Source organism: Candida albicans, chromosome 7, assembly GCF_000182965.3.
Source record: "Candida albicans SC5314 chromosome 7, complete sequence".
In the NCBI taxonomy this organism is placed as follows: domain Eukaryota; kingdom Fungi; phylum Ascomycota; class Pichiomycetes; order Serinales; family Debaryomycetaceae; genus Candida; species Candida albicans.
The window spans coordinates 457,371-471,886 of NC_032095.1; the positions used below are offsets into that span (position 1 = coordinate 457,371).

At 35.1% G+C, this 14,516-nt stretch overlaps 10 protein-coding genes across 10 annotated transcripts; 7 read left to right on the forward strand and 3 right to left on the reverse strand. All coding sequences in view use genetic code 12, as the record gives it.

Annotated features, from left to right (window-relative positions):
- Positions 1-848: 848 nt before the first annotated feature.
- On the forward strand, positions 849-3,347 carry LIG1 (tRNA ligase; the record flags this gene model as incomplete). The annotated part of the gene is made up of 1 exon (XM_716256.2): positions 849-3,347. One exon carries the CDS (start codon positions 849-851, stop codon positions 3,345-3,347), a length of 2,499 nt encoding a protein of 832 aa, XP_721349.1.
- A 276-nt stretch (positions 3,348-3,623) lies between these two features.
- GRX1 (Grx1p) lies at positions 3,624-3,995 on the forward strand (the record flags this gene model as incomplete). Its single annotated transcript, XM_716255.2, has 1 exon — positions 3,624-3,995. The coding sequence occupies one exon, from the start codon at positions 3,624-3,626 to the stop codon at positions 3,993-3,995; it is 372 nt and encodes a 123-aa protein (XP_721348.2).
- Positions 3,996-4,307: 312 nt separating this feature from the next.
- CAALFM_C702080WA (uncharacterized protein) lies at positions 4,308-4,778 on the forward strand (the record flags this gene model as incomplete). Its single annotated transcript, XM_716254.1, has 1 exon — positions 4,308-4,778. The coding sequence occupies one exon, from the start codon at positions 4,308-4,310 to the stop codon at positions 4,776-4,778; it is 471 nt and encodes a 156-aa protein (XP_721347.1).
- A 92-nt stretch (positions 4,779-4,870) lies between these two features.
- Positions 4,871-5,671, reverse strand: CAALFM_C702090CA (uncharacterized protein; the record flags this gene model as incomplete). The annotated part of the gene is made up of 1 exon (XM_716253.2): positions 4,871-5,671. The coding sequence occupies one exon, from the start codon at positions 5,669-5,671 to the stop codon at positions 4,871-4,873; it is 801 nt and encodes a 266-aa protein (XP_721346.2).
- A 510-nt stretch (positions 5,672-6,181) lies between these two features.
- On the forward strand, positions 6,182-7,406 carry CAALFM_C702100WA (uncharacterized protein; the record flags this gene model as incomplete). The annotated part of the gene is made up of 2 exons (XM_019475489.1): positions 6,182-6,200; positions 6,262-7,406. 2 exons carry the CDS (start codon positions 6,182-6,184, stop codon positions 7,404-7,406), a joined length of 1,164 nt encoding a protein of 387 aa, XP_019331034.1.
- Positions 7,407-7,693: 287 nt separating this feature from the next.
- On the forward strand, positions 7,694-9,760 carry CAALFM_C702110WA (uncharacterized protein; the record flags this gene model as incomplete). The annotated part of the gene is made up of 1 exon (XM_716251.2): positions 7,694-9,760. The coding sequence occupies one exon, from the start codon at positions 7,694-7,696 to the stop codon at positions 9,758-9,760; it is 2,067 nt and encodes a 688-aa protein (XP_721344.2).
- A 175-nt stretch (positions 9,761-9,935) lies between these two features.
- CAALFM_C702120CA (mitochondrial 54S ribosomal protein MRP49) lies at positions 9,936-10,397 on the reverse strand (the record flags this gene model as incomplete). The annotated part of the gene is made up of 1 exon (XM_716248.1): positions 9,936-10,397. The coding sequence occupies one exon, from the start codon at positions 10,395-10,397 to the stop codon at positions 9,936-9,938; it is 462 nt and encodes a 153-aa protein (XP_721341.1).
- Positions 10,398-10,750: 353 nt separating this feature from the next.
- CAALFM_C702130WA (short-chain dehydrogenase/reductase) lies at positions 10,751-11,788 on the forward strand (the record flags this gene model as incomplete). Its single annotated transcript, XM_716247.1, has 1 exon — positions 10,751-11,788. The coding sequence occupies one exon, from the start codon at positions 10,751-10,753 to the stop codon at positions 11,786-11,788; it is 1,038 nt and encodes a 345-aa protein (XP_721340.1).
- Positions 11,789-12,125: 337 nt separating this feature from the next.
- Positions 12,126-12,998, forward strand: CAALFM_C702140WA (uncharacterized protein; the record flags this gene model as incomplete). Its single annotated transcript, XM_716246.2, has 1 exon — positions 12,126-12,998. The coding sequence occupies one exon, from the start codon at positions 12,126-12,128 to the stop codon at positions 12,996-12,998; it is 873 nt and encodes a 290-aa protein (XP_721339.1).
- A 34-nt stretch (positions 12,999-13,032) lies between these two features.
- On the reverse strand, positions 13,033-14,352 carry ECM42 (glutamate N-acetyltransferase; the record flags this gene model as incomplete). Its single annotated transcript, XM_716245.2, has 1 exon — positions 13,033-14,352. One exon carries the CDS (start codon positions 14,350-14,352, stop codon positions 13,033-13,035), a length of 1,320 nt encoding a protein of 439 aa, XP_721338.1.
- Positions 14,353-14,516: the final 164 nt, after the last annotated feature.

Sequence of the window (14,516 nt, forward strand, 5' to 3'; positions counted from 1 at the left end):
GGGGGAGAAATAAGTATACACACACAAATACACTTTCACTATTGGAATATTTCAATTAATTCAAAAATAAGCAATACCAAAATAGAGTCTAGGGAATTTATCTATAGATATATATATGTGTTGTTGTTGATGATCGATAGTAGTTTTGTTTTGTTGTCGTTTGTTAATTTGTTTCAAATAGTGGGTGTATTTTTTTTTGTATTGTGCTTTTTTTTTTTTATCCCCGTGTATGAATGAAATTATATATTTTTTTGTGGTTAACACATTCCTCGCATTTCTGTGTTGCACATATTAACAAATATTCTTGCATCGTTTATTCTTCATTTTAGAATTGACGATAACTGTGCTATCTCTTTAACTTATTTCATTTATTATTAACATTAAGGGTTTTATAGACAACTAATCACAGTCGCCCTACTCCTATAATTGACAAACAATAAAACTAGTAAGGCACCACCATGACAATTCATTGTTCTATCCAAAAATTGGAAACTTTAACGTTTTATTATCTCTCATTTCTCTCGTCATAATATCATGATAGTCAAACTTTCTCAAAAACTACTCTTCTGATTTATTTTCGAACCACAATTGTGGGAATTTAATCCATCAATAATATATTGTTAGCATTCCCGTCTATGTGGTAGCATCTACTACACCTTTATCGACTAAATTTTAAACATCGAGTCCAGAATTTTGGTCTGATTTGGCGAAGCACACGACCGTCTTGTGGTACCATGGAAAAAGAAAAAAGTTTGACTCATCGATTTCGGTTAAAAGACTAAAACATTCCTGCTGCTACAAATATACATCCCCCTTCTTCTACACGTCTAGTTTAGTGTTTTTGCAAGATGAAAGATTCACAATCTGATATAATTGAGCTTTGCAATAAATTAAATGAAGCAACAAAACTAAAACGTAATGGGAAATCAATCAAGCTCACCAATTTTGTCAGTAACACTCAGATCAAATTAGATTCTTGGAAATTTTTGGAATGGGATTATGGCAAACCTTCGGTTCAACTTCCAATTCAAGCGCGTGGATTGTTTACATTAAATAATGATACTATTGCCGTAAGAGGATACGATAAATTTTTCAATGTTGAAGAAAAACCATTCACAAAAGAAACTAATTTGAAAACCTCTACTCATGGACCCTATGAAGTCACATTAAAAGAAAATGGATGCATTATATTTATCAGTGGATTAAGTACAGGAGATATTGTGGTTTGTTCCAAGCACTCTACGGGAGACAGAATTGATGATAATGAAAGTGACAAGACAACAACGGCAACGGCAACGGCAACGGCGCCGACCAGAAATCATGCCAAACAAGGGGAATTTGAATTATTACAACAATTTGATGGCGATCAACAAAAAGTTAAACAACTAGCACATTATTTATATGAAAACAATCTAACAGTTGTTGCTGAGTTATGTGATGATGAGTTTGAAGAGCATGTATTGCCTTACCCTAAAGATAAATCAGGGTTGTACGTTCATGGATTAAACTATAATACCATAACGTTTAAAACTTTGCCAATGGATCAAGTTTTGCAATTTGCCAAAGAGTGGGGGTTCAAATACGTTTCATACTTAACATATGATAATGCTGACGAATTATTCAAGTTCTTACACAAGTGCAGTGAGACGGGGACATATAATGGTCGAGAAATTGAAGGGTTTGTGATAAGATGTCACCGCCAACTGCATACCAATGGTGACACTGACGGGGATTGCTTTTTTTTCAAGTATAAATTTGAACAGCCATATTTGTTGTATCGACAATTCAGAGAGGTGACCAAACAACTTTTAAATGGTACACCTATCAACTCAATCAAAATCAAGAAAAATAAGCCAATTACCAAAAAGTATTTACAATTTGTTGAGAAGTTATTCGAACAGGAACCAGAAATTGCTAGAAATTTTGAGAACGGATTTGATATCATTAAAGTGCGTCAGTTATTTTTGCAATCATTAAACGAAACTAATGGTATGAATTTGTTGAGTATTGATAGTGAATTAAGTGACCAATTGAAAAATCTAGCATTAGCTAATGGTAACGAGGGGTTGAGTACCACTACCAAATACATATTTGTTCCTATCGCCACTATTGGTTGCGGGAAGACTACCGTTTTCAACACACTAAACAACCTTTTCCCACAATGGACGCATATTCAAAATGATAACATTTCGAAAAAGGCAAAATTAAAAATCTGTGATTTGACTTTATTGGCATTAGAGGATGACGACCAAAGTGTGGTTTTGTTTGATAGAAACAATTCGGCATCTCGTGAACGTAGACAAATCTTCACTACTATTGATCAAAAAAGAGATGAACATTTGGATGATACAGTGGATTTGAAATATATTGCTATCAATTTTATCCCTGAAGATTTATCTGAAGAAGAACTTTGGGATATCACTTATAATAGAGTTATTCAAAGAGGAGATAATCACCAATCGATCAAATCACAACTGGATGAGAATTTGGTGGAAAGTGTCATGAAAGGTTTTATTCAAAGATATCAGCCAATAAATACTTCAAGATCCCCTGATGATCAGTTTGATCATGTCATACATTTAAAATTGTCAAAAGATGAGAATTCGCTGAAGTCGTCTTTGGAGAATGTTAGAATCATAATTGATGATTTGGTGCAAAATTTCCCCGATTTGATTAAAGAAAAACCAGCTGATGAATTAATCAATGAGTGCTTCCAAAAAGCTCTTGATTATAAACCCACGTTTGTTAAAAACATGACTGCTAATACTATTAAGAAAGACCCCACATATTATGGTATTGCTATGCATTATTCTTCAATTCTAGAGAATTTAGAAATCGTTTCCCATAATGAACATTTTCAAAATATAAAATCACACATTCAAACGGAATTTCATGTAACATTGGGTCATATAGCAAGCAGTAAACAAGATAAAGCCGGTCGAGTCAAATGGAAAAAACTTGTCAAGACTTTAGGCAAAGGTGATCCCAATAAGCCAAAATCAGCGTTGAAATTTTTTGCTGATGTTAAATTGCTTCAAATAGTAATCAACACCGATAAATTGGCATGTATTAAAGTTGAAATATTGAAAATTTACGATACTAATGACGTTCTACAAAGTGAAATTGAACCAATTAATAAACAACTCCATATTACCATTGGTTGTATCCCGCCAGCTACTGCTGTTGAGTCAAACATAACATTGGAAGAATTGTATGACAATCCAGATGAACAAGAACTCAAACCAGATGGAACTTACAAATGTGGTGACGATACTTTGCATGTATTTAATTTTGACAACCCAGATTTGAAGTTGTTTAGCCAACAATTGTTTGTTGCTTACCAATAATCATTGCCTAGTATAGCTTAATAGAGAATAAGATAAATAAATGACGTAGAGTTATAGAACTGACAACACGTTCACCGTCACATAGTAGCTCCACAACAACATTAACCCATTGTCCCTATAATGGTGGCTACGAAGGGGGGTAATCTCGAGCCACAGTTTAATCGAACTTTAATTCCTACACTTTTTTTATTCCCTTTACTTATCTCATATAAATACAGCATAATGTACTAATACAAACTGAAGTTATTTCTTAAAAAACCATTTATGATAGACAAAATGCTGCTGATTCTTGCCTGGGGATTCAATTTGTGGTATCAACCACCTCCACCTACTGCACAAACTGAGAAAGAAATCGAACACACTATTAACTCTCACAAGATTGTTATTTATTCTAAAACTTATTGTCCATTTTGTGACCAAACCAAACATCTATTAAATGAACAATATCCACAAGAATCGTACGAAGTCATAAACTTGAATATTCTCGATGACGGATTGACTATTCAGAATCAATTGTATGCTAATACTGGTCAATATATGGTGCCCATAATCTTCATAAACGGACAACACGTTGGAGGAAATTCAGAAGTTCAGCAATTGCACACCAATGGGAAATTGCAAGAATTATTGAATCCTCAGAAATATTGAGACTTGAGAGGTGTTTAGTGGCTTTATAGTGTGTAATTGTGAGTATGTGTAGCTTCTTGAATGTTTATGTTGAAATATTTGATTTTACTGATCGGTTCCAGTTATACTCCTCTAACAACCATGGTGATATGCATTTTTTTTATAACAAAATTATTGCCAAAAAAATCTAAAACTATAGAAAAGAGCAAAAAATTTACATAATCACATACCATCAAAAAGATATTGCTCAGTATCAAAGTAAAAGATGCAATACTTACAGATTCAACAAATACTATACTCATATCCATTCAACTTCTAAAAGAAAACCCACACATGGACTATTTCCAAACAGAAAAGACAACAGAAACAAGACAACAACGACAACAAAAAAAAAGACCCGTGAGAAACTCAATCATTTGTACTCTTTCTTTATCTTATCAACCAAATTTTGTCATGAGCCTGCTTATTGGATGGTTATCATCGTGGTTCCAAAATGAACCAATCACCCCAGAATTGAAGAAAGAGATAGAATCCAACATTAATTCACACAAGGTACTTGTTTATTCCAAATCTTATTGTCCTTATTGTACTTCAACAAAAACATTATTGCAAAGCTTAAACCAAGATTACAAAGTTATTGAATTAGATCAAATTCCGAAAGGTTCTGCAATTCAAAATGGATTACAAGAATTAACTGGTCAACGTACCGTTCCTAATGTTTTCATTAATGGGAAACATATTGGCGGTAATTCCGATATTCAAGCTTTACATTCCCAAGGCAAATTAAAACCACTTTTTGGATAGACTTGAATAGATTAGTTTAGACTATAAATGAACAGCAACTGCAAGTTACTGCTGGGATTAAGCAGACTTGGTTGCGTTTTATTAGACCATTTTTACCCAAGTATATCCTTTAACATTTCTGTAACACACAAGTGTATTCTAACAAATATCTCATTATCATTGGTTAATTCAGTTAGCGATTTCGGTTTGATCAATGATCTACGTAAATATCTCTCGTTATCAAACATCTTGTTAGTACTCGAATCACCATCACCAAAATTATTGCTACTATTGTTACTTTCGCTTTGCTTAACTTGATTTGCCTTTGCAACTTTCTTTTGAATCAATTCAATAACCACATTGAAATAAATACTAACAATTTCCCAACGCATCAAAAGTTCTGATTCATTGTCGCTGATCACCATTAGTGAATATTTCCTCTCGCCTCCCCTTGCATTCAAATCTTCAACTTTGAATATCTGATTAATACAATATCCATTGATTGCATCTCCATAAAACATTGGCTTTGACAAGTCAGACATTGTTTCCACTGATAGCGATTTCATAACCAACTTTGTCAATGCCGAATACCGTTTTTGAGAGGACGGGTAATGGGTCGATATGCTGACTTTTTCAAGTATCAAATCAGTTGGAGTTGGAGTTGATGTGGGTGTAAGTGTAGGTATGGGTGAAGCTGATTTATGGAGATTTGCAGGTTTTTTCTCATTGTCTTTGGTTAGTTTTGTAACTAAATTTGCAGTGGAGTCAGGTAGAATAAATTGACATGACAAACAACTAGCCAGTCGGGAATTTGCCAGAAGCAGATTTTCTTTCACCGATCGTTCGTCTATAATTTGAGTACAAGCTATAACACTAGGCCCATGCAATTCACAAAAGTGAGCCAAGCAAACCATATAATTTGTCATTGGTGGTTACTGAGAAGATCAGTTCAGATTGTGATTAATGTTTTTGCTGTTAAACTATTTTTTTCCAAATTATTTGGGCTTCATTATTACCTTGCAAGTGTAAAAAATTTTTGGAGATCTGGGGCAAAAGAGAGAAAAACAAGGATCGCGAAGCGAAGGTACAAATTTACAACAACACCTCAACAGTAACTACTAGAACAAGCTAAAATCCAAAAACTTTCCATAATGATCTAATTGTTCTGTATCATAATTTAATATCTGGTCACATTGAATATGCCGGGATATATGCTTCCATTATGTAACAAACAGGAAAAAGTACATTTTCTTCCTTCCCTCCCTCATCACAATTTCCCAACTGAAGGAAAAAGGAAGAAAGGAGAACGCAGCCAAAAAGAAAAAAATTTCAACAACTTCTCAAATCCAACTGCTTTTTTTTACCCCTTCTAATCATCACTTCTTTTCTTTTTCAATTATTTCCATTATTCAAAGAAAACAATTATGTCTTCCACTGATAAAAGTACGTTTTAAACCCGAGATAGCTCTCGATGAATACAATTATACTAACAATTGTCATATAGAAACCCCAGCCCCAGATTATTCTATTAAGAACTCCGATGTTGTATCCAAGTATAAAACAGCTGGGGAGATCTCAAACAAAGTTATTGCCCAAGTCAAGGCATTGGCAGTCGATGGAGCAACTACCTACGACCTTTGTACCAAAGGTGACGAATTGATGAATGAAGAGTTATCCAAGATTTACAATTCCAAAAAAACCAAAAACACTCCAAAGGGGATTGCCTTTCCAACTTGTGTAAACCCAAACCACATCCCTGCTCATTTGGCTCCTGTTAATGCTGAAGACGAGGCCAACATTACTTTACACAATGGTGATGTTGTAAATATCATGTTGGGAATTCAAATTGATGGATTTCCATCAATTGTTGCTGAAACTTTAGTGATTGGTGCCTCTAAGGAATCTCCAGTCACCGATAAAAGAGCAGACTTATTGAACGCTGCCTGGACAGCATCTGAAGCCGCTTTAAGAACTTTTAAACCAAGCAATAGAAACTGGGACGTCACAAATGTTGTTTCCAAAGTCGCTAAGGAATACGAGACCGTCCCATTGGAAAATATGTTATCTCACAATCAAGAAAGATTGGTTTTATATGGACCAAAAGAGATCATTCTTAATCCTTCCAAGCAAAACAAGAACTCAATGGAAACCCATAGATTTGAAGAAAACGAAGTTTACGGATTAGATATCTTAATTTCGACTTCTGCTGATGGTAAAACAAAGCCTTCCAATTTCAGAACTTCTATGTATAAATTGACTGGTGAAACTTACGCATTAAAGATGAAGATGTCTCATAAGATCTTGACTGAATTCAAAGCTAAATGTAACAATCAACCTTTCCCATACAATATCCGTAATTTGGAAGACCCAAAGAAGTCCAGAGGTGGTTTAGCTGAACCAGTTAATCATAAAATCTTATTGCCTTACGATGTTGTTGTTGAAAAGGAAGGAGAATACGTTGCTCAATTCTTCACCACTTTTGGAATAACCAAACACGGAATTGTTAAATATACCAGTCCTGAGTTTGATGCCGATTTTTACAAATCAGACAAGCTGATTAAAGACGAAGAGATTTTGAAAACCTTGGAAGAACCTTTGAATACAAAACCAGTTAAAAAGAAGGGTACTACTGCCACTGAGCAAAATTAGACACTTGGGTCTTTTCTTTTTATGTAAATACATAGATTATAAATCTTATATACACATTACAATCATTATCAAGAACACATCACATCCTCATATATATATACATAAATATCAATTGCGTCAACTGCATTGGTTTTAAATTGTTTTTTTTTAAATTTTAAATTTCTAGTTTTCAGTATTGTTTTTTTTTCTTCTTGATTTTTTCTTTTCTGGTATTTTTTTTTTTAATCCTATCTATACCCGTGGAAAAGAAAACTATTTGACGGGTTTTCCATTGCTGAACATTCTATATGGGCTCTAGAGTTGGTAATCGGGGTAGTATCAAGCTATCATTGAGTACAAGAAATATGTCAAACGGTGGTGCTGGAAATAATGGTGGTCGGTCTGGTGATAATCAAAACAAACAATCAACTGGTGATGAAGTCAAGAGCAAGAGAAAATCGGCACGTATAGCCCAACTAGAAGCTGAATCGATACCAAAACTTTCAGCTAGTCCGGAGATCAAAGAAGGACGTAAATCCAGTAAACCTGGATCTGTTTCTGGCAACGGGAACACAGTATTTGTTGAACCGGAGCTAGCAGCACCTACACCAAGCTATACTGGATTGCCATTAGAAGAGTTTCCTAGCAACAAAATCAAAAAGGAATCTTTATGGCCTGCGAAATACAGGCGAACTAAAAGCAGCGATAGTTCAAGAGAAAGCACAGCTACACCAGGGGACGAAATAGATACCAATAAAGTTGAAGCAGATTATCAACACAATCTAAAAACGAGTTTGAGTGAGGATCTAGCTAAAGAAAGCGAATTGAGACAATCGCTATTAAATGAGAAAACATCTTCAAAACCAAAAAGAACAACACGATTGAAACTTACTTTACGAACACCCACACAAGAAACAGGAAAACAACAACAACAAAAAAGATCATTAGATGGCTCCGCCAATGCGAAGCAGCGTCCATTGAAAAAAATAAAAGTCACGTCACCCACAAAATCACCTAGAACCAAATTGTTCGATGCCAAAACCAGTAATGGCAGTATTGTAAAGCAAGAAAAAGACAAGCACCACGAAGAAGAAGAGGAGGAGGTAAAAGAAAACGACGATTTCTGTTTTGCTTGTGGTATGCCTGGAATATTCATCTGTTGTGAGAAGTGCCCTAAATCTTTTCATTTTACTTGTTGTGATCCTCCTATAGAGGAGGCACCCGAAGACGAATGGTACTGTCGTGAATGCTATACCAAAGTTCACCCGGAATCGATCCAGGATTGGCGTGATATGGGGGTCTTTGGACAATTGTTGAACCAATTGGAAACCAGAAATCCAAAAGTATTTCAATTACCTCTTGAATTACGTGAAAAGACATTTGTCGGGGTAACCACCGAAAGCAATGGCGATTACGTCGATGATAGTGTGAAAGATGATATCCCACCAGCAAAATTGAACGGATCGCAAATACCAGGTTGTAATCGCGATGTGACTTTAGAAATCGATGATTTATATAACGAAAATGGAGATCCATACTTGTGCCACAAATGTGGTGGCTCAGGACTAAATCGAAGGACTTTGATTCATTGTGACTATTGCCCTTTGGTGTACCATATTGACTGTCTAGACCCCCCGTTATTTGGACCAAAAACTATTGGTGATAAATGGAGATGTCCCAACCACATTGAGGATTTGTTTCCAAAAGGACTTCCTAAACTACGTCAATTTAAAGAAACACGAGTAATTGAAAACTCTTTGCATAGTAATTTTATGAAAATGGCTGGCCTTAGCAATATATTTATCAAGTATGATGATGAGAATTACATCAATGATACCGACAAATCAGTAGCGTTTGATGATTACAAGCAATACAAAAGCACTACTTTGGAAAAGAAGGTATTAGAGAATTGGGGTGAAGACATGGAAGCCATACATCCAGACTATAAAGTACCAGGATTTTTCCGAGCAGTAGCAACAGATCGTGGAGTCTCTGCCTCTAGCACGAAAATAATAGCACTACCGTCTGCATTGTCAAACAAATCCATAATTTACAGAATCCCTGAAAAACTGATAGTGATGGACTTTGTTGGCAAGATAGCAAAAGATAAAGTATTGAATGAAATTTCACAATACGACATACAACAACGACTTGAAGAAGATCCTGACGCACTAGAAGCCGTTGAGAGCTTAAACGAGATCAAAGAACGACAAAAGGCATTAAATCTAGACGCATTGTTACAAGTTATAGGTGAAGAATCAAAACCAACTGAAAATGAAACTCTAAACGACAACGAAATACAAGAACTACTCAAGATTAAACAATTGATGAAAGCTAAGGGTCAACAAGCATTATTAGAGTTTCTTCTGTCATGACCAACGAAACAAAACAAAACAAAAAAGAACAAACTTACATGTTAATCTCTCTATAGATATGAATATATTTTTGAGAAAAATAAATCAAAAATCAGTATGTACAAGTATAATTAAACTAATGCATTATTATTATTATTATTAATTTTTTTATAATAATTTGGTTTCTCTACTATATTTATTTGACTGGTCTAAGAGGAAGTTTGGGAAGTTCTTCCTCAGTCAACTTTCTAGCCTTTGTAATTTCTATCAATTCACTGAGTATTTTTGAAGGAGGTTTGTCGGTGCAATTAATTTCAAAGCTGTTACTTTGATCTGTTCCATGAACCTTTAATTTAAGTGGTAACTTTGATAACTCAGACTCACTTTCAACAGTAATATTGTTCACAGTAAATTGAATATCAGGATTATGGTATCTTAAAGTGGGTAAGTTATCTTTCCAAAACAATTTGAGTCCCCATGCTGGCTTGTAAGTAATTGGTCGTTGGCCATAGACAAATAATTCAATTTCTTTGAACCTTTCAGCATCAAATTTAAATGAAGTTTCTGGATTTGCCGTGAGTTTATTTATTTTCTTAATAGCATTTTCAATTTTCTTATTGTATTTGTTCTTTGAGGTTATAAACATTCTAGTCAGCATGATGGGCACTAGTTATTGTATTGTTAAGATGAAGAAATCTAAGCTGGAAAATTTTTTTTTTTTGGCTAACAAAAAAAGACTTGTTGATATTAGCAAATATCACACGACCGCCAACTTTAAGGTCAGTAATAGCTCATGGTTCTCAATAGGCAAAGCATACTATAGACAATTATTACTAGTCAAGGTATCTTCTAACCAATTATTTTATACAGCTGCCATTGCGATGTTTTAAAAGTTTGAAATTGACAGTGTGATAAAAGAAAAGATACTAAACATACTACTTACTATACAATTTACCGCCCCCTTTTTTTTTTTCTTGTTTCTAGTTGTCACTATTACATCATTCACCATCCATGTTTGTTATTCTCTCTCTAATCATCGACTTGATCTATTGGTTAAATAAACAATTTAGATATATATCTGATCTAATCATTGGTAATGTTTTTGATCCGAGGTTTGATATTGTTTTAGTGACTGGTGGTGTAACAGGGTTGGGACGAGAACTTGTGCTGCAAATTATTTCCAAAGGTGCACAGGTTGTCGTATTGGATATATTAGAACCTTTAGAAGAAGATTTAAACACAGTTGGATTGACACATTACAAATGTGATGTTAGTGATCCTCAGGATGTTTTAAGAACACAAAAGCTAGTGAGAAAAGAAATTGGGGTAGTAACCGTACTAATAAACAATGCCGGTATTGCAACGGGGAAACCGGTATTGGATTTATCCTTCCAAGAAATTGAAAAAACAATACAAATTAACTTGCTATCCAGTTTTTACACTATAAAAGCTTTTCTTCCCGATATGATGCTACGGGGCCGTGGTTATATAGTAACCATAGCTTCGGTTTTGGGATACATGTCTCCGGCGCGACTCAGTGCATACGGTGCATCAAAATCAGGGCTAATTGCATTACATGAATCTTTAACTTATGAGTTGGGGTCTCCTTCTTTGAACCCACAGGGAATCAAAACTCTATTAGTGTGTCCTGGCCAATTGAAGACCGGAATGTTTCAAGGCGTGGCTACCCCTTCGACCATCTTTGCACCTGAATTAGATCCTGCATTTGTCGCATCAAGTGTAGTTAATGCCATTGAACTGGGAAGAAGAGGAGAAATTAAATTACCGTTATATAGCAAAGTAATACCCATGTTCCGAGCTTTGCCGTGGCCAATTGTTGAAGTCACTAGAAGAATAACTGGTATTGATCAAAGTATGATTGACTTCAAGTCGAAAATATCAAAAGTAGCCAGTAGTGTTTCGTCTTTGAGGAATATTTCGTTGCTGGGGTCAAAAAATGTGTCAACTGAGGTTACTCCGACATTTGCTGTCGCCGAGTCAACACCGCAGGAAAACAAGGCGGCTTTGTCTCAGACAGAGATTTCCTAATGTAGGTATGCACCACACATTTTCGGAAAAAATATCCGATGCGTGAGTGTCATAAGTTTAATTTGCTGGTACAAATGTTTCGGGGAGTTTCGCAACAATTAATATTTAGTCTAGTTTTCTTATTGTACGAGTTTAGTCTAATTGGAAAAATTTTTGTAAATAATCTTCGACCCATGGCATGCTTGGTTATTATGTTCCAAACCAATCAAATTCAGAAATTTTTTTTTTTCTCTCTAGTACTATAATAAAGATTTGTTCTATTTTATTTATTTAAATGTTTATTATTTCTATTTTATTTTATATGTTTACCAACAACTACGAAAATCTTGCTTTATAAATGGAAAAGCAACCACGTTCAGGACCAATTCAAGAATGTCTACTCAACGGAGGTAACTGTGTTTTCAATACTTATATGGTTAATGCAGACTCCGAAGTTGATTTCAGGGGAATATTTATATTTGTCCACGGTTGGTCCGAACACATCTTGATGTATCTGGATTTAGCATATTTTGTAGCCTCCCTAGGATATGACTTTTTTGCATTTGACTTGAGAGAGAGTGGCAAAACTAGAGGACCATATACAGATGTTGACTGTCCTATAAGAGATCTTGACTTTGTAATAGAAAAGAGTACAACCAAATATAAATCTTTCAATCTTATAGGCCATTCGATGGGTGGAGCAATTATTCTTGATTATTTATGTAAGGGAAAATATAGAGATATGATAGATTCGGTGATATTGAGTGGGCCATGCGTTAAGCTCCATGACTCTATACAGCCAAGTCCACTAAAAAGAATGTTTGTTAACATAATCTTGTACTGGTTTCCCGGCATTCGTTATTGGGAGTCGAAATCGATTTCTGCATATGCACTGGTGACAACCAACGAAAAGAAACAATTGGAAATGTTCAATGACAAACTATGTTGCCCTAATGGTCCACTAAAAATTATATCAGATATGTATTACAGAGGTAAAAGACTAGTGGAAACAATCCCAGATATCTCAAATAAAGCCAGGATACTAATATTTCAATCAGAAAATGATTCAATTGTGGATCCATCTGCTGTAAAGAGCTTTTTCAATGATTTATCATCTACCACCAAAAAAATTGTTTGCATAGAGAACTCTGGCCATGCCTTGTTTCTTGAAAAGGAATCGACAGTGGAACTCATAAATAAAGAAATAGAGAGTTTTTTAAAAACACAATAAAAGATAACAAAATGCACATTTATAAAATTTAACTCTAAGATCTGTAGTCACCATTAATAGTAACGTATTCGTGGGACAAATCACATGTCCAAAAGTCAGCACTTTGGCCACCGTTTGTTCCTAAGTTGATTTCAACAATCAAATCTTCATTTTGCAATATTTCAGATGCTCTTTCCTCGTCAACTTGTTCGGGCTCCCCATTAACCAATAAATTCAAATGCTCACTTCCGTCAACAGGAACAAACTTGACACTAGTTTTTTCTGGAATCACAGAATTGGCAGAGGTGACATCTGCGTAACCAATGGCACATAATATACGTCCCCAGTTTGCATCTTTACCATACATGGCAGTTTTAAAAAGGGATGAGTTTGCAATACTTGATGCAATGGACTTGGCGTCTTTGTATGATAATGCATCTTTAACTCTGATAGTAATAAACTTGGTGGCACCTTCACCATCTCTGACAACCAATTGAGCCAACTGTTGAGCAAAATCAACAATTTCGGCTTGTAAACGAGAATATCTTTCTGCACAAGAAGAAGTGTTATCAATCACCTCACCGCCAGCAGCACCATTAGCCATTGCCACTATAGTATCATTGGTAGACATGTCACCATCTACAGTTATGCTGTTGAATGATCTATCAACTGCATACTTTAAAATCTGCTGCAAAGCTGAAGGGGTTACTGGCGCATCAGTAACAAAGAATCCCAACAATGTGGCCATATTTGGACAGATCATACCAGCCCCTTTACACAAACCAGCTAATGTATAAGTGTCATCACCAATAGAAAAGCGTTTAGTTACTAATTTTGGGAAAGTATCGGTTGTGCAAATTGCTGTTGCACAGTCAATCCAATGTTGATGGGTGTTACCTAGATGCTGAGATGCCAATTTCGGAATGCCACCTAAGATTTTATCGATTGGCAAATTGTTCCCAATGACACCCGTGGACATGACCAAACTAGAATTTGTAGGATTCTCTAAAACGGAATCAGTCACAAGAACCATGTCTTCGGCATCTTTCATACCTTGAGTACCAGTAACTGCATTTGCATTTCCACTATTAATAACAAATGAGTTGATACCCGAACCCAGCTTTTCTTTTAATATTTTCTTTGAAACTTGTACTGGAGCTGCCTTGAATTTATTGACTGTAAACACTCCAGCAGCAGATGCGTTCTTTCCAAATGTATTTTGCAAAATGGCCAAGTCTAACGATTTCCCATCTTTTTTGACCCCACAATGAATTCCACCCACAGCATAACCTTTTGGATAAACACCGGCTTTTGGAACAAATCGACTTGCTTTATCTGACAAATGGCGAATTGCAAATTTTGTTACCTTGTGCATTTTTTAAACAAAATGAATGTAGAATATAGTTGCTGTTGTGATGGATAATAAAGAGAAGTTTCTTATCTTGAAAAATTATTGTTACATTTGGGAAAAAAGTGCCAAACTTTTGAAGAAAAAGTTTTTTGTTGAGTCAGAAAATAGTTAAGCGCGATTTACCTAGT